Raw genomic sequence first — 25948 nt, forward strand, 5'->3', positions numbered from 1 at the left:
TCATTTTATCAATTTTTTTTTTTTTCCAGAAACTGTGGAGGTCTCACAGTATAGCCTACTTTTTAATAAACTTCTAGATGCCTGTATAGAAAGCAACAGCCTTGGTATGTCATCCTCTGTAGCAGAATTCATGATTTCAAAGAGCATCCCTATTGATTTTTCCTTTCTTAGAAGATTAATTACTTCTTTAGGAAGGAGTTGTTTATGGCTCAAAGCCAGAGCCCACTACAAAAGTAAGTTACATTTTAAACTTTAATTTTGATATATTGCTTTTGAATTTGATTTTCTAACCTGACATCTATGTATAATATTCACAATGTGACATTAAATGTATGAAAAGGTCGGTTTATACATGTTTAAAAACAGTGGTCTACACAGATTTGTGCTCTTTTGAAACCTGTTATGTCCCTTATTTCTAATTACTATATTTTTATTTCTTTGCATATTGGCATGTCCACTGGAGGTTATGAAAAGGAAATAGATGACAGAATTTGAACCAGTTTGGCATATTTTATAAATATATAGGAGTAAAACAGTTGGTAAAATGAAGTTTCAGGAATGTGTACTTATCCCTGACCTTTTTGGTTAGAATATTTTAAAACAGGAACACAGGAAGTACAGAGGCTGTCATTACTGTGCAACATGATATGTAATGGGTTTTCACATGGCTCTCAGTAATAGAACTTTGTTCATCTGTTAACAGTTGTTCTTTTCTAACAAGTAAGCCTAGAAAAGGAATACTTCCTCCAGTCCCAACCTCCTCACAGGTATTTTAATTAGAAAACAATTCTGTGATCTACAAAGGAATTCTTTTATGCCTTCATGCAGTGATTTGTCATAAATGTCCAATTCTACCACTACCATCTGTATAAAAAACATTTGAGTACCTACTCTGTCACTATTGTGCCGTACATGTCAAACATCCCAGCCACCCCATCGGCGCCAACAGAAACCTCTCGGAACTGGACATGTTTCTCATGTTGCCAGCTGGGATCAGTTTAGCAAGTGGTAACTTTTATTTCCCCAATGAGATGTGAAAGAAAATATTAGTATGCATTGCAGATAGTAAGATCATATATTATTTGATATTCTTATATGTGTGTTAGGTCATTATGTAAAATGTATTTCTTATTGCCAGTTACAATAAAAAGTTTTGAAAACTGAATTTTTTTAAAAGGATGATCAGAAATCTAGAGGCAAGGTGGAACTGTTTGTTCATAACACCTCATTTCAATTTTGTGGTTATGTTTCAACTCCTCATACTCTCTCTGCAGAATGCTAGAAATCACACCACAAAGTATATAAGTTACTATTAGCTATAACTTCTTGATTTTAGTTTTTAGAATTGATGTTAATGAGATTATTTTTTTCCTTTTTTCCAAATAACTGTTTGATTTGGGGAAAGTACCATCAGAAGGCATTTATATATGCCACAGAAACAAATTATTAACTTGGAAACATTTAACTGAGATTTCTATGATCTTTATGTTTTTTAGCTGAAGATGAAATTTTGTATTAAAACAGCTAAACTTAACCATTAAAAAATTTTAATTAATAGCTTTATTAAGATAAAATTCAAATACCACACAGTTTACCCATTTAAACATGTACAATTCAGTAATTTTAGTGTATATACAGAATTGTGCAACCATCACCACAATCAATTTTAGAACATTTTTATCAAGCCAAAAAGAAACCCCATATGCATTGATTCACCCCCCATCCCCCCAGATTCTTTCAACCCTGGTAATAATTTATTTTTAAAGACATTTTTTTAAGCAGCGTGTTAAAGCAATTAATGCCTGAGTACAATTCAGTACTTTTCTTATTAGTACTTTTCCTCTTATGTAAACACAGCTATGCCTGATTTTCATATGCAGTGAAGCTTTAGGGACTTAAACAAGTGAGGTTATAAAGAGTATTTTTGTTGTTTTTTTTCCTAATGTACCTGAGTTATAAAATGAAATGAGTAATTTATAGTCACTGGTTGGTCTTCAGAGCATCACATTTCCCAACACTGTTGACATTTAAAATATCGATGGAACTCTCTTTGGATTTATCTTCACACACAGGTTAACAAACACTTATAATCACATCTAGTGGAAATATTTTATTATGTTGTATTGACTATGGCTTAAAGTAAATGGGCAGTTTTGAAAATTTCTCGCTTCATACTTAATATTTCAAAAACATTTTACAAAGAATGATCTCAAATGTACTAGGATAAGCTTACTACCATATAATTTAATGTGATAAATCTGCCTCTAATATGAAGATTTATTCTGAAACAAAAATAATTATCACCTATAGATATTTTGGAAGCCTATGTTTTCACCTGTTGGAGTTTTAGTAAAGTTTGATCTATTACTTGATTTTCAGGTGCTCTTTCACTGGGTTGCTACCCACCATTGGAAGGAAATTTGTACCGAAAACTTCTACTGATTCCATCCTATTTGTCTGAAATTGAAATGCTTTTAGCTATTGAAATCTTCCTGGTATCTAATGCTAGTAGTATTCAGAGTCCTGGAACTTCTACACAGATGCTGCAGATAGTTTTAAAAAGGTTGGTTGAAATATTTCTAACTGCATCCTGACAGTAGGTCATCCCTACACCTGCCCTAGGATGTAAACGTTTTATCTATTTGTGTATATATATAAAGCATTTACATATGTGTGTGTGTGTGTGTGTGTGTGTGTGTGTGTGTGTGTGTGTATATATGTTTATATACTTATGCATGTGTGTATTGCCAAACTTTGGTAACATGTTGAGAAAGGATTTGAGATTTAAAACTAAATTAAGTACCTTTCAATAAACATTTAAACAGTTTCAAAGATCTTGTTAGATAGCCAAAGAAATGGGTCTTTTTTAGATATGGACCTTTGTCCTTTACTGGTGGTTTTCAGATAGGTACCTGAAAGTTATTTTTTTTTTTGGTCAACACAAAAGATGTAAGAACCAGGTCCAAAAGGGAAATACATGATCATTTATTAGATTCAATCAAGAATCCTGTTGAAAATAAAGCCATCAGCCTAGTTTCAATATTTTAAAATGTTGTAAGAAGTGCATGAATATTACTGTGTGGCTGTTGGACCAGAGTGGCATCCTTTCCGATCATTTTGTTCAAAGTCCCAGGATGTAGTTGTGCACCATTCCAATTTCTTGTCAGCTTTATCCAGGAAGCTTGTAAGATAAGGGCCTCACAGGGCTCCTGTTTGAGAGTATCTTAACAAGAATTTTACTTCAGTTTACTGGTGTTAGAAACCAGATCTTCAGACTGAATATTCTGTTAGCTATCTCTTAACAGTGCATGTTATCCCAAAACTTAGTGGCTTAAAATGGCAGAAATTATCTTAGTTCCTGTGGGTCAGGAATGTTGGGGGGCCTTAGCCAGATGGTTCTGGCTCAGAGTCTCTCACATCCTGGAGTCAGGATGTGGTCAGGACCTGCAGTCTGCCACCTGATGACTTCACTGAGGTGGGAGGATCCATCTCCCAGCTGGCTTACTCATGCCTGTCAGCAGGAAGCCTCAGCTCCTCACCACACAGGCCCCTCCATAAGTTCCTCAAGTGTCTTCATGGCATGACAGCTAACTTCTTTCAGAGTGAGTAGTCCAGGAGAAAACAAGGAGGAAGCTACAGTGCCCTTTTTGACCTTTGTGACCAGATCTGTGAAGACTCTGACATTTCACCTATTTGCAGGCTATCAGTGAGCCTGCCGCAGTTTCACAGGTCCTGGCATAAGACACAAGACTTGTGGGTTGGAGACAGGACTTGATCACTCATGGCACAGCAAGCAGCAGGATTATCTGCAGATTTGCATCTCTTCCTCTTGTTCCCAAGTCCCACACTCGAACCCTCATAGATACCTGTACATGAAGTGAGTTCCATTACAGGAGAGGAATTCTGAACTTAGGGTCCCAGATCTTTTCTAATGGATTATCAGCATGCCTGCCCCTTTGCTCCTCAGGTAGAAAGGCTGTCTCCACCTTGTAAGGCTGTAAGCAAACCTGTCTTTGGCTCCCAAAGGAGAAGCTATCTTTGTCTTTCAAAGTTGCTCACTGTAGTAAACATCCTTAAAATCTGGAACAAGGGAATAATCAGTCTCTGCTGTCAAAATTTCCAGAAATGCAAGAGACCTGAAACATTTTAAACTCACTAAAATTAGTTTTTTGCTAGAGCTCTTTTCTGAGGGCCTTGTATTTATGACTGTGCACTACAGTAGCATGAGTTATTCGCATTCCCCATTATCCTAATGAGGGTTTGGTTTTCTCATAACTTTCCATTCCCCACACATATGCAGTCTCTATTCATTACTGAATGTAGAGGGGGATGGTATTTGTGACACCAGTCCATAACTAGTGACATGCCTAGAGCCTCTGTTTTGTCCAAACCAATATTGTTTTCTCTATTATCATACTGAGCCCTGCTTTGTTACATTAACCTCTGAGAGAGAATTTAATTCATCTTCATACTGTCAAAAACTGCACGTAGTTGGCATATGCCCAGATTTCAGACACTAATCCTAAGCTAGAATGTACTAGAAGCTGCCTGACCAATCTTTGCTCCCTGTGATCACTGATTCCTGTTCCAAGTGGAAGTCCTCACTCCCCCCACTGTGTGGGTCACACTTGGTGCTAATGCAGGTACACTTACACTTGGGCTTTACTGCCGGACCCTCTGTGTGCCCAGGGCAGGATGCAGGGAACACAGAGGAAAAGGTGATGCCTAGTAACAGCTGTATCTCTTATTTTATATACTCTTTCTCCCTATCCCACAGGAGAAATAGCTATAATGTATGAGTTTTTTTTAATTTGGAGACTGGTAGAAAAGTTAGTTTAAAAGTAAATTCTGGAAAAAAAAGTAAATTATAGCACTTTAGTGAAATACCTTTAATCAGGACTGAAGAAAATAACTGGAAATTGAGTAAAGGCATACAGCAACTATTTCTGTTACCAAATGTGAGCTTCATATTAAGTATATACTTACAATTGAAAATAGTTGTATCAAGGTAAAACATGGAATGTTAGTATCTCCAAACTTGATTAAATTTGATATTACTTTATGCATTATAATAATTAATTATACAGTTATTAATGACAAAGAGAGAAGTAATAAGTTGTGTTCTAGATCATTGTTTCCAGACTGCAGGTTGTAGCCTGTTTGGGTAGTGAAATCAATTTAGGGGGTTGTAACCATTTTATTTTAAAAAATAAACTAGAATAGAATATAGGGTCATAAGGGTAAGTCTTGTTCTGTAAAACTTTTATTTAAGTTTTTATGTAGCAGGTTTATACTGGGTCACAATATAAAGTGTCTTTATTACTGTACATCATAGTCAAACAAGTATGAAAGCCACTGATAGAATATAGTAAAAGATTGTCACAGCTTAGAACTAATACACTTAAATTACTATCTTTTAAAGAAACTGTATAGCTTCCTTTTAGAGTTTCTGACTTTGTGAAGTGTTCACTTTGTAGATCTGAAGAAAACAAATCTCGGAGCAAGGATGATTATCAAGCTGCAGTGGAAAGATTAATTATGGCTGCTCGTATATCAGATCCAAAGCTTTTCATTAAGCACATGACCGTCAATGTTAATAAGGAACAGGTTTATAGTTTGGAACATTGTTCTGCCCTGAAATGGTTGAAAGAGAATATGAAGTGGGCCGGAAAGGTTTGGCTTTTCAATAACCATTAGTTATTAAGGCTTTTTTTTTTTTAAGTTCAAGTAATCATTGTTGAAAATAAAAGGCAATAAAAATAGATAGTTTTCACTATATTCGGCTTTTGCTCTTTATTGATGTGTAGTATGTCAGTAGTGTTCAGACATTAAAAATTTTGATTGATGTATGCAATTTAGAAGTTTTCCCATACTGCAAATGATTTTTGAAATTACTTCTTGACTTCTCTTTAGGTAAACTCAAGAATGGTGCAGCATTTAATAAGACGGAGACATAAAGGAGCAAATATGCAAGCAGGTGTCTGGAGCTTTCAGAACAACCATTAGGGGTCTGAAGTAAATTTGGTGAACACTCAGTCCAGTGTCTAAAGCCTGTTCTACATTTTTACTCTAGAGTAGTAAAAATAATACTGGAAAATGACTTAAAACACTAAAATTCCAGAATACCTTCTGAGTTATACCAAAAATTTTATTCTCTAAATTTTCTTTCAGTGTATCTTAAAATACTGTTTCTTGAAGATTTGTAATTTATGTACATTAGGTATGACTAAAGACAACAGTATTTTAAACAAATATGCCAGAACTTAAATATCCAAACAAGAATTGTACCTTTCAAACTACTTTAGGAAGTTTAAACTCCTTTTCTGAAGCCATCTGCAGAATCTGCAGCAGTCATTCTCCAAGGTAGTCATCCTCAATCCTTGATTTGATACTTCAAACCATAATTTAAATCATTTAGAGAAATGTTTGAGTAAGGGGACTGATTTAAAAAGAATAAGTGGTGACTAGGGGGACTGAAAGTATTTCTTAAAGGAGTTCCCAGAATATGTAATGGCAGCATTACTGAAATAAGTCTATAACCTCACAAGAATAAAAAAGATAAAACCTAGCACTTAGCAAAATGCCTTACTATGATAAAATGTAGAATGAATACCCTCGTGAATGGTATATGGGAAGTGAGGCAGAAGATGACCAGAAAGAAGCCCAGTTTTCCAATATGAACAAACTGGGTGACTAATTGCCATCACTGAAATTCAGCACCTAGGAAATAAATTGGGTTTGGAGATTACTACCATCAGTTTGAAGTACTTTTGAGGACAAGTGAAGAACAGTAAGTGGACAGTTAGAAACTTGTTTTTTGTATAGCTGGTAACTAAAACCCAGAGAAAAGAAAGAAATATGAAGCCATTTCAATGCTGGTGGCAAGGTTGGACTTGAAAGGATGAAGATGCAGAAGATGGTAAATTAAGCTTTTAGGGAAAAGGGGATTGGATGGAACGGACCACAAATTGACCAGATTGTTTCTAACGAATGAGTAGTCAAGAACCCTTAGGGCTGAAACAAAGGGAGGGCTTGGGTTTTTGTTTTTTTTCCCCTACATCGGTCAACAGTACCAAAAGATAGGAGAAAGAGGAGAGCGGTTATAGTATTTGCTTTATTTCATCTGTGGCAGTTTATGGGAATAACCAAAGCCATAGAAGCGAAATACAGCTAACAGTAAAAACCCCAAACTGATGGTGGAGAATGCTCAAGGTTTCAAAACATCTAGATACCGAAGGGGCCAAAGTAAAAAATGCAAATCGGAGACAATAAATTGTTTTCATTGGTATTTGTGTAAAGGAAGTCAACGGATACTCAGCAAGACCTTTAAATCTGGAGCTGTCAAGTGAGAGTCGTCCTAAGGCGACAGACCCGCGCGCTCTGCGGACTGATCCGCCAAGCCAGCCTCCTCCCCTCCCAGGTTGAGGGGACCCGGGCCGGGGCGGAGAGCAGAGCCAGCGCATGCGCGCGCTCGGTCGCCCTTCCCTCCTTGCCCTCTCCGGCGACCCTCGGGCCAAGCCTGGCTACCTACCGCCCAGTCACCTTCCGACTCCCTACCACCTAGTCCTTCATATCCGTTAGCGCTCATTCGCGCCTCCTAAAGCTTTCCGGTGAGTGCGCACAGCCCCCTCCAGGCCAGGAGGTAAGAAAACGGAGGGACTGGGGGCTTCTACGCTGCGGGAAGGCAAGCGATCACCGGGTCGCCGACGTCACCGCGGGGCTGAGAACCGCTAGGGTTTTAACCCGCGTCCCGGGCTGCGCGCAGGCGCCCCAGAGAGGAAGGCCTGGCGCGCTTCAGCCAATGAGAGCGCGACCTGCGGCCTGTCCCCGAGCCCCGGCTCCTCTCGAGCGAGCCTCGGCGCAGGGTGCTGACGGACTGGCAGAGCAGTACGCGCCCAGATGAGATTTCAGGGGTGGGGGCTCACAGAGCCCCGGGGGTAGGAGCCTGTCAGAGCCAGTCGCCAGGTGGGGCAAGAGCAGGCGGGAGAGGCGCGAGCTCGTTGGGCGGGCTGACGCCCCGGTGCGCATGCGCCCCCGCGTGGCCCAGCGCGTCCCGCACAGTCCTGGAGGAGAGACCGTCCTTCCACCTGATACCTAGTGGAAGTGGAGCAGGTCAGAGCAAGCCTTCGCGGAGGAGACTTGCTAGAACTGTAAGCTGCAGGACCGAAGGGACTCCGTTTGTACTTTCAGGCTGCTCGGGGCAGAAGCGGGGTGGCGGGGCGGGGCGGGGCGGCTGAGCAGCAGTCAGAGTCACCTTAGCTCGACGTGCTAACTTTTGAACTCAGGCAATGCCAGCGGCCAGCGTACGCGTCGCATCTGTGTTAATTGTTTGAAATGAGAAACTTGAGACGATTTATATTTTGTTTCCGCTATCGTATTTCCCCGAAGTCTTTGACTTATCATAGAAAAATGTTATGATTCAAATCTCAGAGCATAAGATATACGAAAGGAAAGCTTTAAAAACCTAGATATTTTACTACAGTTTATTAATTTATCTAAAAGGCTTCCTGCTTTTGCTTTTTCTTTGCTTTTCCCCTTCCCTAAGAAGTATTAAACTGAAGAGCGATGAAAAATTGCCTGCTTTTATCTCTCCTTGATAGAACATACTACTTTTTAAAACCGTAGAAGATAGTTACTAAGGAAAGCCACAGTTTAAATGAGAGTAAACCTAAGGATATTAACCTCGTTAAAGGAAATGACTTTCAAATAAAAATTATGCTGACTAAAGATCAGTACTAAAACTTCTATGTGGCAAACATGGTTTCTGTCAAAAGTAATTTAAACAAAAATTTTAAACTACCCATAATTTGACTTTTCCACCTATTTAGATAATCTATTTCTACCCAATTTGATTTGAAACTGCCCAGATTTAATGCCTCACTTTAAAGAGCACAGAATTTGGGTTAAAATCAGAAATTCTCGTGTTATGAAATAGACATAGAAGCTGGTGTTGTCACTATTACGTGTATTACAGCAGCCATTTACTATGGTTTCTAATTGAATTGCATCTTTCCTGGTCTTCCTCCCACCATGCAGAGGATGCAGGCTCAGTGGAAAAGCTTTCCAGAAACCCGCCTTTCTAAGTGTAGCCCCTGGGAATTCCCCTTGGCACTTTGTGCATTGCTATGTCATTTCATTTACTGCAGTGTTTTATAATCATCTGCTTATGTCTGTTTTTCCAATTCCTCCCTCTCTCCTAGACTGTACACTTTTGGAGTGGTGGAGTTATCTTGGTATTTTTCTATCCCCAGTGTTTAGATAGAGCCTGGTACATAAGTGTTTGGGTAAATACCTGTTGATGAGCTAGGTAATTAAGGCCCTGAGTTTCTCCCAAGTGTGGTAAGAGAGAGGGATGTTTTAGTCATTTTGGAAAATTCCTGAGGCCTTTTCCAAATGGAGGACTAGTGGGCCAGGTGGAATGCGTGCAAGATCGGCCCAGGTATGAATTTGAAGACCATAATCCTGCCGCTGACCTGGGTGCCTCCGCCTTCTGGACTTATTTCTCACTTGCAAACGGGAGCGCCCAGCTCTGCCCTTCAGTCAGCTGATAGTGATTTGATTTTCTGTGTAGCTGGTCCTGTAGATCTGAATCTTCTAGTCTTCTTAGCAATTATATTTCTCATAATAAATTTAAAAATGGATCATGGGAGTTGTCAGCCTCTTATGTTTCATTTTCCCAGGGCCTGTTTATTTCTGGCTGAAGTGATAAAATTGGGTGTTTGGTCTTGAAAAGATGAGAACTGATCCAAGATCTATGCCACGCAAAAAGGCAAGCAGCCAGCCCTGTGTACCAACCTGCTGGCCTATAACCTTATTTCCACTTAGTTGTTTTTTTTTTTTTTTATCTCAAGAAGTAGGTTAACCATACAGGAAACAAAGAACAAGGTCAAGCAAAACTTAGAATCTTCATTTGATTTTGAGCATACAATTGACCATATAAAAAACTTTCCCTCAAATTGTACTGAACAGGTATATTTAAAGAATTAAAGCTTAAAAGTTTCCTAACAGACCCCTCAATCCTGTAAAATGATAGAATGCCTAAAGGCAGTGATTCTTGACCCTGAATTTGGAGAACCACTGCCCTAAAGGATATTCCCTGTTTTCTTTTTCTTCTCTTTCTTCCCTTGTGTGTGTTAGCCACTCAGTTGTGTTCGATTCTTTGAGACCCCATGAACTCCTCTGTGCGTGGGATTTTCCAAGCAAGAATGCTGGAATGGGTTGCCGTTCTCTTCTCCAGGGGATCTTCCTGACCCAGGGATAGAACCAGGTCTCCTGCATGGTGGGCAGATGCTTTACCATCTGAGCCACCAGGAAAGCCTCTTCTTCCCTTCTTATTCTTCCTGTTTTTTCAAAAAATGGGTCCTGATCTGATCACGCCTTCCCTATCACTTAGTTGTCAGAGCCTGCTCTTAAAGGAGGGCTAATGGGAAATAATTTTTTCCAGTAAATTAAATAGGAAATGAACATCTTAGAATTGTAGTTTGGTTGAGTGTCTATCAGAATTATTAAGTAAAAATCTTTCTTATGTACATGGCCTTTTTCCTGTAAAAATATGAATGGCCACCTTTGGGGAAGGGAAGGAATGTTGGCAAAAGGAAAAGAAGTCACGTTCCCTCTCATAATGCCTCTGCACCTCCTAGTTGCGGAACACTGTCTTTAAAAAGCCATGTTCATTCATTGAAAAGGCAATTGCCACAGCACAATACACTTGACTTTACCCCATCAGTTCCTTTGCATTTTGAAGAGAGAAATGCTACTAACATGCAAACTTATATTTTTATACTAAGCAAGTGCTTTCCAGCATTTTAAATGTGTCTTTCAACATTTTTTCTTAAATACACAGCACAGATAACTTCAGCCTAGTGAGCATCAGATAAAGCTCAACAATGCTACATATATTTGTTGTTGTTTCATTTGTATTAAACTTATTATTGGTAGTATTAGAATTGTAATTTATTACAATTATTTTTTATTTATTAGTATTAGAATTGTAATTTTTCCTTTTCATAAAAGGGAGACAAATTTCAGTAAAATATTTAGTCATTGAATAGACTTTTTAAAATTGAACTATAGTTGATTTACAGTGTTGTGTTTCAGATGTACAGAAAAGTGATTCTTTTTCAGATTCTTTTCATTTATAAGTTGTTTAAAAAATACTAAGTATGGTTCCCTGTGCCATACAGTGGGTCCTTGTTGTTTATCTGTTTTATATATGGTAGTGTGTATATCGGAGAAGGCGATGGCACCCCACTCCAGTACTCTTGCCTGGAAAATCCCATGGACGGAGGAGCCTGGTGGGCTGCAGTCCATGGGGTCACTAAGAGTTGGACACGACTGAGCGACTTCACTTTCACTTTTCACTTTCGTGCATTGGAGAAGGAAATGGCAACCCACTCCAGTGTTCTTGCCTGGAGAATCCCAGGGATGGGGGAGCCTGATGGGCTGCTGTCTGTGGGGTTGCACAGAGTCGGACACGACTGAAGCGACTTAGCAGCAGCAGCAGTGTGTATATGTTAATCCCAACTCCTAATTTATCTCTACCCCCCACTTCTCCCTTGTTAACTGTAAGTTTGTTTTCTATGTCTGTGGGTCTGTTTCAGTTTTGTAAATAAGTTCATTTGTCTTTTTTTAAGATTCTACATATAAGTGATATTATATGGTATTTGTCTTTCTCTGTGACTTGACATTTTCTACAATGAAGATAAAGTTTCTGACTTAACTACTCCTGCCTAGCAGACTAAAGTATTGTGTTAGCTCACAATATTCTCTCAGTTAATAAAAAATTTTTCTATTTCAGTTTGACATGACAGTACATGTTATGCAGGTGTTTCTGCTATGACATAAACACATTCCTGGAAACCTAGACATTCTTTAAGATAATATACTAATCAAGGTTCATCGGAAAAAATATACACCTCTCAAAAAACAAGACGTGGGAATCTCTAGCTGTTTCATTTGTGCTATTGCAGCTCCCCAGGTTGCTTGATGAAGTGGAAAATGCAAAGGTACTTGAAGCGACTAACCATCTGCTTCTTAAACGAAAGGAAGGAACTACTGGAGGATTTTCAGGGGTTTTTTTTCAGGGTTTTGTTTATAGCTAAAACTTTCTTTGTAATAGCAGAAAGCCCACCACTGATGATCTCAAATCATTAACATGGTGGGGAAAATGCATGTGATGTAACATCTTACCTCTGCTGACCAGATGCACATAAGCTACGTTAATTCACATTAAAGAAACTTTTTTTTTTTTTTTGTAGCAGAACAGACTGCTCTTAGATCATCTGTCTTGTTTATTAGATGAGGAGCAGACTCAGGGAGGTGAAACAACTTGTCTGTTCTCACACAGCTAGTCAGTGATGAAGTCAGGATTTGAATATGGGTTGCAGAGACTCCGGGCTTCCCAGGTGGTGCTAGTGGTTAAGAATCCACCTGCCAATGCAAGAAATGCAGGAGACACAGGTTTGATCCCTAGGTCAGCACCCCACTCCAGTATTCTTGCCTGGAAAATTCCATGGACGGAACCTGGCAGGCTGCAGTCCATGGGACTGCAAAGAGAGGGACACAACTGAGCATGCGTGCTCGGAGACTCCAGCCTCCCTAACCATCGTGCAGACTGCCTTCCCCAGCAGCGTCATGTTCACTTAAATTTGCCTTGAGTTGGCCTAAATCAGCACCATCCAATAAAAATACAGTATGAGCCCCAGATGTAATTTAAATTTTTCTAGTGGTAAACCACAAAACACAGTTAAAACCAGATTGTGTTTTGCTTTTAAAATAGAAACAAGTGAAATCAATAAATTATCGTTTCAACAGCTCATCAGAATCTAAAATTCTTAATGTGATACTTGGCATTTTCTCTCTGTGCCCCCTGCCTTCCCCTAGAAGTCATATTCATAACCACTGGACCCTGGGAAGTCCCTGTTTTGTTTGTTTTGTTGTCTTGTTTTGGAAAGTGGGCTGTGGAGCATAACTTGGATCACCTATGTTGCACATCAGATGGAGGCATTGTGATTTCTTGAACTTACACTGCTGCCGCAGACTGTTAAAACAGGCATGTTGTTGTTGCAGCGGGAGGCCTATGTGCTTTCCATTGTTTAGTACTTAGGACTTTTCAAGAAAAAGCATAGTGGTTAGAGTGTGGCTGCTTAGTGTTTTCATCTGTTTCCCATTCGTGTTCTTGGGTGACCATATGCCTCTAGAGTATTATTCCTCATTTCTTATCCACAGTTTTAGCTCATTTTATCATCTTTGCAGTTAAGTGGCATAAATGTTCTTAATATGAAGAATGAAATATCGTCATGTGTGAATGTGAAGGACTCTTTTCTTCTTGAACTCCACTGGGACCCCAGTCCAGGGCAATCACTGGACAGGTTTCCCAGGGCCAGGGGCCTGTCTTAAATACTCAGTGAACAACACACCTGTCATTTTTGTTGTTTAATTTTGTATGCCAGCACTGTTTTTGTTTTTAATTTTAAGAGCATACTTTGCATGTTTATGGTAAATAAACTAGGAAATATAAAAAGTAAAGGGCTTCCTAGCCTACACCTAGAGAGAGCCAGTTTGGGGTTGGATATGTATAGTCTTCTGGTCTCTTCTTTGCAAACTTTAAGCCTTGTACCTGTTCTCTCTTAACTAAGTCGCGATTGTTCAGTTACTTGTTTATTTTCGGTTGCACTGGGCCGTCACTGCTGCGCACAGGTTCTTTCTAGTTGTGGCACGGGGGCTGCTCTTCTCTGCTGTGCACAGGCTTCTCATTGCAGTGGCCTCTCTTGTGGAGCATGAGCTCTAGCTGCACAGGCTCAGTAGTTGTGGCACAGGGCTTAGTTGTTTCAGGGCTTGTGGCATCTTCCAAGACCAGGGATTGAACCTATGCCCCCTGCATCAGCAGGCAGATTCTTATCCACTGTACCACCAGCAAAGTCCTGTTCAGTTAATTTTGTGATGACGTTTGGTAAGAATTCAGTCCATCATGGACAGCACTGAAACTTGAATAAAAACGATTCTTCTTCCCTCATTATGTCTCCATTTAATCTCAGAAATCTTCCAAATGGTAGGAATATTTCTAGTATCTGAATTTATTACAAACAAAATAGCAAGGTGAATGGTTAAGTAAAACCTTTTTAAACATTTAAATGAATGCCTATAAACACATTCTGTATCCAAAAGGGTCTTGCCACACCAGTCAACCAGAAAATAAATGGAAGCATCGACTGTTGTCTGCAAATACACTTTTTAAGTGGGTAATTCTTGACTTTTCTTTAAACTACATCTTCTGTTAGTGGCACTTATGCTTCATTACATTCCGTTGGTTCAGAGACATTAACTGCATTATGAAAACATTTTTTATTTTAAATTAATTTATTATTTTTTAATTGAAGGACTATTGCTTTACAGAATTGTGTTGGTTTCTACCAAACATCAACTGAAAATTTTTAAACCATTTTAGTGCTTAAGATTTTGACAGAATAGGACTTGAGCCATGTGGTGGTTTGTTTTGAGGGAATATTCTGCTCCACATGGCTATTAAGAATGGAATAGTGTAGAAAGCTCCAAGCTTCATAAGCCAGGGGAAGAAAGGAGAAAGGCTTTTTTTTAACCTGGTAATTATCATATGAATAATAAGTCATTTCAAGACTTAAATAAGAGACTGCTCAGAGTTTTTAAAGTCACTCCATCAGTTGACACGGGAACAATAGTATAGTTGAAATTCTTGCTGAAGCTCTGAATTATTGGAAAAGTTCATGTGATTAAAATCATGTTTCCCCTTTATCTGCTTAAACTTAAAAAAAAAAAAAGGTTTGTTTTTTAGAGCAATATTAGGTTCACAACAAAAGTGAGCAAAGTACAGATTCCCACTTCATCCCTACACACACATAGCCTCCCACAACTGAGTTGTACATGTATTACAATCGATGAACCTATATTGACACATGATAATCACCCAGAGTCCACAGTTTACATTAGGGTTCACTCTTAGTGTTGTACATTTCATAGATTTGGGCAAATGTATAATGATATATATCTACCATGTAGTAGTATTATACAGAGTACTTCCACTGCCCAAAAAATCCTGTGTACTTCACCTATTCATCCCTCCCTCCCTGCCAACCACTGATCTTTTTACTATCACCATAGTTTTGCCTTTTCCAAAATGGCATATAGTTGGAATCATACAGTGTATAATCTTCCCAGGTTGCTTCTTTCACGTAGGTATACGCATTTAAATTTCTTCCATGTCTCCTCATAGCTTCAGAGCTCCTTTGTTTCAGTACTGAGTAATATTCAATTAGCTGGATGGACTACAGTTTATCCGCTTACCTACTGAAGGATATCTTGGTTGCTTCCAGGATCCGGCAATTATGAATAAAACTGCAATAAACATCCGTGTGCAGGTTTGTGTGTAGACATGTTTTCAGTTCATTTGAATAAATACTAAGGAGTGTGGTTACTGGATCATATGGTAAGAGTCTGTTTAGTTTTGTAAGAAGTTTCCAAACTGCCTTCCAACATGGCTATATCATTTTGCATTCCCGCCAGCAATGAATGAGAGTTTCTGTTGCTCCACATCCTCACCAGCATTTGTTGTCAGTGTTTTGGATTTGGCCATTCCAATAGGTGTGTTGTAGTATATCGTTGTCTTAATTTGCATTTCCCTGAAGACCTGTGATGTGAAACGTATTTTTATATGCTTTTTTGCCATCTGTATATCTTCTTCCATGAGGTATCTGTTCAAATCTTTGGCCCATGTTTTAACAGGTTGTCCATTTTCCTGTTGCTGAGTTTTAAAGATATTTTTGGTGTATGTTGGATAGCAGTCCTTTGTCAGATATGTATATCCTTTGCAAATATTTTCTCCCAGTCTGTGGTTTGTCCTTTCTTTCCCTCTACATTGTCTTTCACAGAGCAAAATATTTCATTTTAATGAAATTCAGCGTATCAGTTCTTTCCTTCACAGACTGAACCTTTGGTGTTATATCTGAAAAGTCACTGACATACCTAAGGTCATCTAGGTGTTCTCCTAGGTGCTTGTCTATGAATTTTGTAGTTTTGTGTTTTATATTTAGGTCTTTGAGATCCAGCTTGAGTTAATTTTTGTGAAGTGTGTAAGTTGTATGACTGGATTAATATTTTTGCATGCTGATGTCCAGTTGTCCCAGTACCATTTATTGAAAAGATTATCATTGCTCCATAGTAGTGCCTTTGTCAAAGATCAGTTGGCTATACTTTTGAGATCTGTTCCTGGGCTCTCTTACTGTCCCATTAATCTATTTGTGTATTCTTTCACCAGTTACTTACTATAACTTTACAGTAAGTCTTGAAGTCCACTAGTGTCAGTCTTCCAACTTTTTTCTTCTTCAGTGTTGAGTTGGCTATTCTATTTATTCTACATATAAACTATTATATGTTATTTCCAAATGATAATTTGCTGAGATTTTGATTGGGATTGCATTGAATCTGTAAATCAAGTTGGAAAGAACTGACATCTTGACAAAATTGAGTCTTGCTGTCCATGAACATGGAATATCTCTCCATTTCATTCTCTGATTTTTTTTAATCTGAGTTTTACAGTTTCCTCATACATCTTCTACATATTTTTTTAGATTTATAATTTAAGTATTTCATTTTGGGGGTTGCTAATGTAAATGGTAATGTGCTTTTAATTTCAAATTCCATTTTTTCATTACTGGTATCTGCTTAACTTTTTAAGTGATTAATGGATGCCTGGAACTTGACCTACATATATATTCAGAAATGTTTTGCCACCTGAGACCTGTGAGGAGGTAAGCTTTGTGGTTCAATCTGTTATTAGTATTTGGGAGGTGGAGGGAGTATGTGGAAGCTGTTAGGTGTTGAATTTCAATTTATTATAATTTATCAAATTCTAACTATTTTGTCTGTATTATGGTAGAGGTCAGGAGTAAGAAAAAGAAAATTCATGTAAACATCCATGTCTTTCTCCCAAGTATCTATTCAGAGTAAAAGGTGAAAAGAATAGATACCATCTTTCAAAACAGTTCAGTATGAAAAGTTTAAGAAGAAAAGAAGATAGTCTGTCCTTGGAATAGATCTTACTGTGTTGCCCCCAAGTCTGTTGCTGTCATAAAGAAAACCACTTTATATTGAAATTGTATAATAAGATCATTTGATTATTATATTTGCTATTTATATGTGTATAGTCTAAATGCTACCTATTTCAGGAAAGAATTTAAGGAGCTCAATAAAATTTAATTGGCATAGTAATAGGCACATATACAGTTAACCAAAATGAAAACCAGATGCCCTCTAGAGAAAAAAGATCATTTGTTTAAAAAGTAGAACTGATTAGACAAGTATTCAAATATCAGATTTCTGGCTTCTTGGTAGCCAAGTCAAAAAAGGTAAATTTATTTGGCTCAAAGTATATAACCAAAATAAAATTTGATCTGTTCCATAAAAATAATGTCGGGGACTTCTCTGGTGGTTCAGTGGTTAAGACTCCACACTTTGAATGCAGGAGACATGAGTTCAATCCCTGGTCAGGGAACTAAGATCCTACATGCCTCAGGGCACACTCTCCCCCCAAAAAATGACATGTCAAGTTTTAGATTACTAAAACACATTTGGCACTAATTAGCACTTTTAAATAATTATGCGTTGATACGTGACTATCTCAGCCAATAGTCACGGTTAAAAGCAGTGTCTTTAGGGGCAACAGACTGTTCCCACCAAATCAGTTTATGATGAGGATTATCCAATAAAGGGAGACTTTCTCTCACTGAATTTATGACATAAATGGTTTAAAAGAAGAAGAAAAGAGAAACAAAAGAAGCTGTGAGATACTGGACAGCATCCCCAAAAGTTGTTGGGCAGATGTTGAGACATTCTGTATGTTGTGGTATCTGATGGTAGTGTTCAGCTGTAGAAAACCAGGCTAACGTGCTGTGTCCTCTTGCTCTGATACAAAGAGAGGCTGTAGGAGCTTGGAAGGATGGGATTTACAACACTTCCTGGGCTGTTTCCTTCAGTGATACCCGCTCCTTCACCCCCATGCCACTGATGGCAGTGAGCGCTAGTTGTCGTGGATAGAGACACAGTTTTCTGGCTTTTTTGATCTCAGTCCTTAGAAAACTATATTTTAACTCTAACCCATAAAAATAAAAGTTTCATAACAGTAGTTAACCTTGCCATATATAATATCCCAGAATATTTTCTGTTCTGAGATATATTTTCTGGGTTGTTTTTTTGTATGTTTTTCATGTAGGTCATGGATTACTAAATTGATTTCACAACTAAGTTGACTGTACAGTCTGTGTGTGTGTAATTGAAGCTTCATTCGCCCCCAGCCACCTCCTTATTTCTTGCTTGTGGCTCGTTTCCTACTACAGCAGTGGAGTTGCAGAGTTGCATCACAAACCAGATGGCCCTGAAAGCCTAAAATATTTCCTCTCTGGGCCTTTACAAAAGAAGTTTCATGTACCAGTTTTGCTCAATCTAAAGCAACACACACACAAAATAAAGCAACACAATATTGCTTTCAGTTCAGTTCAGTTCAGTTGCTCAGTTGTGTCCCACTCTTTGTGACCCCATGAACCGTAGCACGCCAGGCCTCCCTGTCCATCACCAACTCCTAGAGTTTACCTAAACCCATGTCCATTGAGTCGGTGATGCCATCCAACCATCTTATCCTCTGTCATCCCCTTCTCCTCCTGCCCTCAATCTTTCCCAGCATCAGGGTCTTTTCAAATGAGTCACCTCTTCACATCAGGTAGCCAAAGTATTGGAGTTTCAGCTTCAGCATCAGTCCTTCCAATGAACACCCAGGACTGATCTCCTTTAGGATGGACTGGTTGGATCTCCTTGCGGTCCAAGGGACTCTCAAGAGTCTTCTCCAACACCACAGTTCAAAAGCATCAATTCTTCTGCACTCAGCTTTCTTTATAGTCCAACTCTCACATATATACATGACTACTGGAAAAACCTTACCCTTGACTAAACAGACCTTTACTGGTAAAGTAATATCTCTGGTTTTTAATATGCTGTCTAGGTTGGTCATAACTTTCCTTCCAAGGAGTAAGCATCTTTTAATTTCATGGCTGCAATCACCATCTGCAGTGATTTTGGAGCCCAGAAAAATAAAGTCAGCCACTGTTTCCACTGTTTTGCCATCTATTTCCCATGAAGTGATGGGACCGGATGCCATGATCTTAGTTTTCTGAATGTTGAGCTTTACGCCAACTTTTTCACTCTCCTCTTTCACTTTCATCAAGAGGCTCTTTGGTTCTTCTTCACTTTCTGCCATAAGGGTGGTATCATCTGCATATCTGAGGTTATTGATATTTCTCCCGGCGCTCTTGATTCCAGCTTGTGCTTCTTCCAGCCCAGCGTGTCTCTGGTTTTTCTTGCTCTTATTTCCTTGCGTTAAATACCTGCTGCACAGTCATTTACTATACATTAGCCAGACCCTGTAGTGGGAGCCTCTGCGCTCTCCTGCCCCTCTGGGTCTACCTCAGCGTTTGCCCTGAGGCCATCAGTGGCTGAGAGGAAGAGGAATATCAAGTCAGGCTCACTCCAGCAGGACACAGGATGCCCCCAGTGGGTAACTGGCTGGAAGACTTCCCACTGGCCGGACTGAACCCTTCTTGAGACTGGACAGCAGCCCCAGACATCCTCCCCAAGGTTCGTCCCTTCCCTTTCTCCTTCTGTAGGTGTCTGGCCTGAACCATGGTCTGAAAAGTCTCCCTACTTCCTTTCTTTCCCAGTCATTCTCTTGCATGTCTACTTCTGTCTTGACTTCTGCTTTTCAGCAGACCCAAACTAGCATAACGAACAACAGTAAATACCTGTGAAATGTTTTTCCTGCCCTCAAGGATGCCATGGTAGTTGAGGAGGATGAAAATATATCATTTCTACTTTATGGTATTCTGTTCCACGTATTTGGGGCACACAGTTTGTTTTATTAAAGCTTAGAAGAGGGAAAGACTTTATAATGAGGATACAAGAGGGAAGGTTCTGGGGGACTGGGCACGTTGCCTCTTGGCACATCGCTAGGACTGCAGTAATTAGTGAATGAGTAAGTACAATTTGGACAGACAGAAGTGGGGAGCAGAGAGGATGTCTGAGAGCTTAGAAATCATGAGAAGAAAGGGAAGGACAAGGCAGATCACCAGTGGGGCTGAAACTGAGGGTTTCTGTCAGGGGTGCTTGAAGATCAAGTTGGAAAGATAGATTGGAAGTTATAAATACCAGACTAAGGAGTGGATTTTACTCTGCAGGAGTTGAAACACCATCAAAGGTGTTTAAGTAAGGAATCCAAGGATAGTGGGATTTTAGGAAAATTAACCTGTATACAGCATGGTTAGGGAAAAGAAACAGGAGAATACTGATTCGGAGGCAGTGCAGTCCAGTTTTGTGGTGATCATTGCTGGAAAGAAGGAATGGTTTCAAAGGACACTGTAAAGTGAGAAGTAAGACTTCAGGACTAAAAATGAGGTGGGAATGGTGAGCTGATTCAGGCAACAGTAGATCTGAGAGGTTCTGCACTGGCAACAGGAAGAAAAGAGGACCTCAGTAACAGAAATAAAGAATGTAATCCTGGATGGCACTGTCCAACTGCTTCCTTGCCTTTTGTATCCAAGCTGAGTTTAGAAGAAAAGTAGTGACCTCGGCTCCGTTTTTTAAGACATGTAAAATTTGAGAGGCTGGCAGGATAGCTAAAGTGTCCATCACACATTTGGAAATGGGGGCTTAAACTCAGATAGAGAGGAAATGGAGCTGTCGCTAACATTTACTTATCCTGCCTCCTATTGAGGAGTTTCAGCTTTTCCTTTACTGTCCAAACTCCTGTTATATAATCCTTAATACACAGCCTGTATGTTAATTTATAGAAGGTTCAAGTACAGGTTGGAAAAAAGAAAGGTAATCTGAAAATATGATGGTGGTGCTCAGATTTTTTTTTTTAATCTCCAGAAATGATTCTATAATAGCATTTTATTTTTTGAAAATATATATTTATTTGGCTGTGCCAGGTCTTCCTTGCTGCACACGGAATCTTAGTTGTGCATGTGGGATCTACTTCCCTGATCAGGGAACAAACCCGGACCCCTTGCATTGAGGTCTATGCTAAGTCCTAGCCACTGGACCACCAGGGAAGTCCCTCAATTACTGTAAAAGTAGAAAACTTCCCCAAAGACTCAGTGCACCTAATGTAGCAGACCAAAATGGGCACAGTATTTAGAGATTTCTTCACAGCCCACTGGGACTTCCCTAGTGACTCAGATGGTAAAGAATCCGTCTGCAGTGCGGGAGATCTGAGTTCAATCCCTGGGTTGGGAAGATCCCCTGGAGAAGAGAATGGCAACCCACTCCAGTAGTCTTGCCTGGAAAATCCCATGGACAGAGGAGCCTGGCAGGCTACAGTCCCTGGGGTTGCAAAGAGTCAGACATAACTGAGCAACTTTCATTTCACTTCACTTCACAGCCCATTATAGAGTGAAAAACGTAAATTATTACATTCAAAAATAGTAGTCATGAAAGTGCTTCCCAGAAATTGCAAATAATCTCACTTGAATTTAAAACTATTTTTTTTTAAAAACACTCCCAGGTGAGTTATGCCAAAATTTGAGAGTAAGATGTCAAGGTATCTAACTGGAAAATTTTTAGCATGCTGGTAATGATGAAATGAACTAAAAGATATTTTATATCTCTTATGAAGCATTACAATTCTCAAACTATTTTCACTTTAAAATAAAGATTATTCTTTTGGATATCGGGGCTTTTTTTAAATCTGAAAAAGAAAAATGATACTGAAAATTGTTGTCATTTGCAGTAAAGCCAGTTTACATTTCAAGGTAGGCTTTTGAGAGGAAGTTTTATTATTATTAAATATTATGATATTACATCAGAGAAATTTATAACCAATGTTTATAGAAATCATGTAGCACTCAATGAAATCTACTCTTCTGTAGATTTCAGAAAACCACAAAGTTTTACACTCTGGTTTCTATATTGTTTCTATGATATTTTCCATACATAGTAATCTTATTGTTACTGTTACTTTATTCATGGGGGATTTGTGTCTATGTCAGTGATCCAGTGAGTAATAAATCCATATCTTTTAAAAAGGTTATGTCCAGGAAAGATACTTCCATACTGCTTTCTGTTATCAAGAGCTTTATCAGGAGCTGAAGCAGTCAATGCCTTGAGGCCATTTTATTTTGCTGTACATCCAGATTTCTTTGGACAGCACCCCAGGGAAAGGGTAAATATTTTTCTTTATGTTTAACGTTCAGTCTACGTTTATTTATTTACCTTTGCTACAGTGTAATACAGAGTGTTCTATAAATTGGGTTTGTTTTGTCATAGTGGTATAATCAGTGCTTTGAACTGTAGGCACTGGAAACTGAAACTTAGACTATTGTTTTTTTATGAAAGCTGTCATGTTTCTGGCAGACAATAAAGATACCATTTAGGAACTTCCCTGGTAGTCCAGGGGTTAAGACTTCACCTTCTAATGCAGAGGGTGTGGGTTTGATCCCTGGTGGGGGATCTTAGATCCCACATGCCTCACAACCAAGAAACCAAAACATAAAAGTAGAAACAATATTGTAACAGATTGAATAAAGACTTTAAAAATGGTCCACATTAAAAAAATCTAAAAAAAAAAAAGATACTGTGTAAACTCTGTATGTGAGTAATCATGTGTTCTGTACCAGTTTTGAAAGTAAAATTGAGGGTCAGAAAGACCACTTCTGGCCTCTGTTACTACAATCAGTCCCTTTTTTAAGGTTGATATAAGGAAGGTTTTTCAGTGGCTGAATAGTTGCCTGCTGTTGGTCCACTTCCCTGTGCCATCAGCTCATGTGTGCTCAAGGAACACAAACTGATGTGAAAAATAACTCATGATAAACTTAATTAGGAACACTAGTATTTTTTAACATTAGATAAAATATTACAGAACCAAATGCTTTGAAATTATCTCATTGGTTCCTTTTATCTTCCTTACACTGATAACTGGTTTAACATGAAAAGGAATTTAAAACTCTTGAAAATTAGAACCATACTGTATTGCCTTTTTCTACTTACCATGGAAGATAAATCAGTTTTACTTCTTTGCTTTAGGAAAATACTCTGATTATGATGGTTGTTATATTGGTTGTTAGAAATTAGATCCTTTTTAACTAATTAGTAAATTGAATCAACAGCAAAATAACTACTACCTTGGAGATGTAATAAAGTAATACAAATTATTGGGAATGTCATACATGAATACAGTTTAATGTTTCACAATTTACAGTTTTTAAATTCAACGTGTGTGGAAAAATTAAGCTTAGTACTAGGTGATGATTTCCATCCTCTACCAATATACTTTTTTTTTTTAACTAAAACTTTTATGTGCCGTAAAACGTAAACTCGGCAGGCTTGGGTTACAAAGAAATGCCTGGCTTCAGTCCTGGCTCTTCACTGCCTCCTGGGAGATGAGCTCTGAGCCCCGGGATATCCTTGCCTGATAAGAATATTTCTGGGTGCCCAAAGCCTTGGGCCACACCAGACAGTTTATCCTAACAATGTGGGTTATGGTAAAAGGCATAATTTCTCATGCCTGAGACCCTGTGGGGAGGCTGGAGACAAATAACTAAGGTCAGTCACATGGGCACATAGTGCCCCAGTAAAAGCCCTGGCCCCCAAGGCTTGAATGAGCTTTTGTGGTTGGCAGTGCTTCTGATGTTGTCACATGTCCTTGCTGGGAGCTTAAGCACTGTCTGTACAACGTCCTTGGGAGAGAACAACTGGAACCTTGCACTTGGTCCCTCCTGGACTCCACCCTACACACATTTTCCCTTTGCTGATTTTAATCTGTATCCTTTTGCTGTAATAAAGTGTAACCATGAGTATAACAGCTTTTCTGAGCTCTGTAAATCCTTCTAGTTAGTAAATCATCACACCCCCCAACACAATATAGCTGAGAGTCAGTTTATGTCTATAGAATTGTTTGTGTGTGTGTGTGGTTTTTTATGTGTTCTTTTTTTAAGCTTGTTTTAAAATTGAAGTATAGTTGATTTACAGTGTGTTGATTTCTGCTATATAGCACAATGATTCGGTTATACATATATATGTATTTTATATTCTTTTTCATTATGGTTTATCACAAGATATTGAATATAGTCCCTTGTACTATATTGTTTTAATTATGTAATTGGATTTATAAATCATTTATTACTTGAGATATTTAGTCATAGTTAGACTTTTTCTAGGAGAAGGCAATGGCACCCCACTGCAGTATTCTTGCCTGGAAAATCCCATGGACAGAGGAGCCTGGTGGGCTGCAGTCCATGGGGCCGCTAAGAGTTGGACACGACTGATCGACTTCACTTTCACTTTTCACTTTCATGCATTGAAGAAGGAAATGGCAACCCACTCCAGTGTTCTTGCCTCAAGAATCCCAGGGACGGGGGAGCCTGGTGGGCTGCCGTCTATGGGGTCGCACAGAGTCGGACATGACTGAAGTGACTTAGCAGCAGCAGCAGGCTTTTTCTACATCTCATTTATAAAGGAACTCAGCCATGTTTTCTTCTAATACCTTTGTAGCTACATTTTTTTTTTTTCATCTCTTCTGTGTGGAGTTACATGTTGTGAAGTATGGATTCAATTTTATCCTGTACCGAGGAGCTATGAAATTTTTAATACTAAATTCTTTAATACACTCAGTAGTGTGTTTAAAAGGTTGGGATATAATTTCTGATGTTTCCTTGTCTATTTTGTACATAAATGTCTCAATTTTTTCTTTCCAGGAAGTCAATGAAAATTCCCTTAAGAGATTAAGTGCCTACTTAGAAAACCTTCAGAAACCAGGCTTCAAGTCTTTGAAACCAACCCAGCTTGTGTTTTATGTAAGAGAAACAGATCAGAATCCCTCTGACGGCCAGGAACACTTCAGCGCTTCGGGTACATTTCTTATTTCTCATGTGTCCCTCGCACCCTTGCAGGCTTCATTTGGTATGAGTTCAACCTGTCTAAAAGTTGCTAGAAGACCTTTGGAGTGAAGCCTTGTTGTAGAAAGTAATATCATTTAATCAGGTGTTTTCCTGGAGTTAGATTTTATTCCTGGCTACTTCTGTTTGATGAGCCTCTTTTTTTTTCCCTTAAGGATAGTTGCTTTACAATGTTGTATTAGTTTCTGCTGTACAACAGAGTGAACAAGTTATATGTACACAGACACCCCCTCCCCCTTGAACTCTGCCCACCCCATCCCCATCCCACTGCTCTAAGTCATCACGGAGCACAGAGCTGAGCTCCCTGTGCTATGCGCGGCTTCCCACTGGCCGTTTTGTATATGGCAGTGTATATATGGATGAGCCTCTTTTAATGTTTAAACTTTTTTGACTAGAAACCGAAAATGTTTCTGTTTGTCCCCTTCCTATTTCAGTGCTGGTTTTAAGTATTAAATGTGTATATGATAATTTATACATTTTTTAAAGTATAGCTTACCTTTTCTCATCTAGTCCTCAGAGTACCCTGTAAGGTACCTAGTGTTTGCCCAACTGTAACTTAGTAATGCCCCAGGACCATGGAGACAGAATAAGGGTCTTTGAGCTCTCTAACCCCAGCCTCATACTATTTCTAAAATCTGATCAGTCTTAACATACAGCGTTCTGTTTGGTCCTTTGCCACTGCTTTGCATGTCCAGCTCTTTTCGACCCATGGACTCTAGCCCACCAAGCTCCTCTATCCATGGGATTTCTCAGGCAAGAATACTGGCGTGGTTTGTCATTTCCTGCTCCAGGGGATCTTCCCCACCCAGGGATTGAACCCAGGTCTCCTGCACAGTAGGCAGAATCTTTACCTTCTGAACCACCAGAGAAGTCCCAGTAATACTTAAAACTAAGGGTAAATGTGGGTCCATTCTTCTCTAAACATCCATCCTTTTTGTCATTCTTGAGGAAATAACTTTTTTGGAATGAACTTTAAAACA

The 25948-nt window shown here is 39.0% G+C and overlaps 2 protein-coding genes across 13 annotated transcripts in view; both read left to right on the top strand.

Annotated features, from left to right (window-relative positions):
* Positions 1-5778, top strand: part of TOPAZ1 (testis and ovary specific TOPAZ 1) — a 60895-nt gene extending 55117 nt beyond the window's left edge. For all 8 annotated transcript variants that reach the window (XM_055558241.1, XM_055558244.1, XM_055558243.1 and 5 more), the window contains 3 exons: positions 30-233; positions 2380-2563; positions 5478-5778. In XM_055558241.1, the coding sequence (XP_055414216.1) occupies positions 30-233; positions 2380-2563; positions 5478-5697 (608 nt within the window). In that variant the 3' untranslated portion in view covers positions 5698-5778. The remainder of the gene's footprint in view (positions 1-29; positions 234-2379; positions 2564-5477) is intronic.
* A 1527-nt stretch (positions 5779-7305) lies between these two features.
* TCAIM (T cell activation inhibitor, mitochondrial) overlaps positions 7306-25948 on the top strand; it is a 39095-nt gene continuing 20452 nt past the window's right edge. Inside the window, exons 1-4 of one of the 5 annotated variants that reach the window (XM_055557676.1) lie at positions 7306-7642; positions 16709-16781; positions 22102-22237; positions 24768-24921. In XM_055557676.1, the coding sequence (XP_055413651.1) occupies positions 16753-16781; positions 22102-22237; positions 24768-24921 (319 nt within the window). In that variant the 5' untranslated portion in view covers positions 7306-7642; positions 16709-16752. Of the gene's footprint in view, positions 7643-7826; positions 8151-11760; positions 12006-16708; positions 16782-22101; positions 22238-24767; positions 24922-25948 lie in introns of those variants that run through there. The other 4 variants (XM_055557675.1, XM_055557678.1, XM_055557674.1 and 1 more) reach the window with 4 other exon arrangements.

This window comes from Bubalus kerabau, chromosome 20, assembly GCF_029407905.1.
Source record: "Bubalus kerabau isolate K-KA32 ecotype Philippines breed swamp buffalo chromosome 20, PCC_UOA_SB_1v2, whole genome shotgun sequence".
NCBI lineage: Eukaryota > Metazoa > Chordata > Mammalia > Artiodactyla > Bovidae > Bubalus > Bubalus kerabau.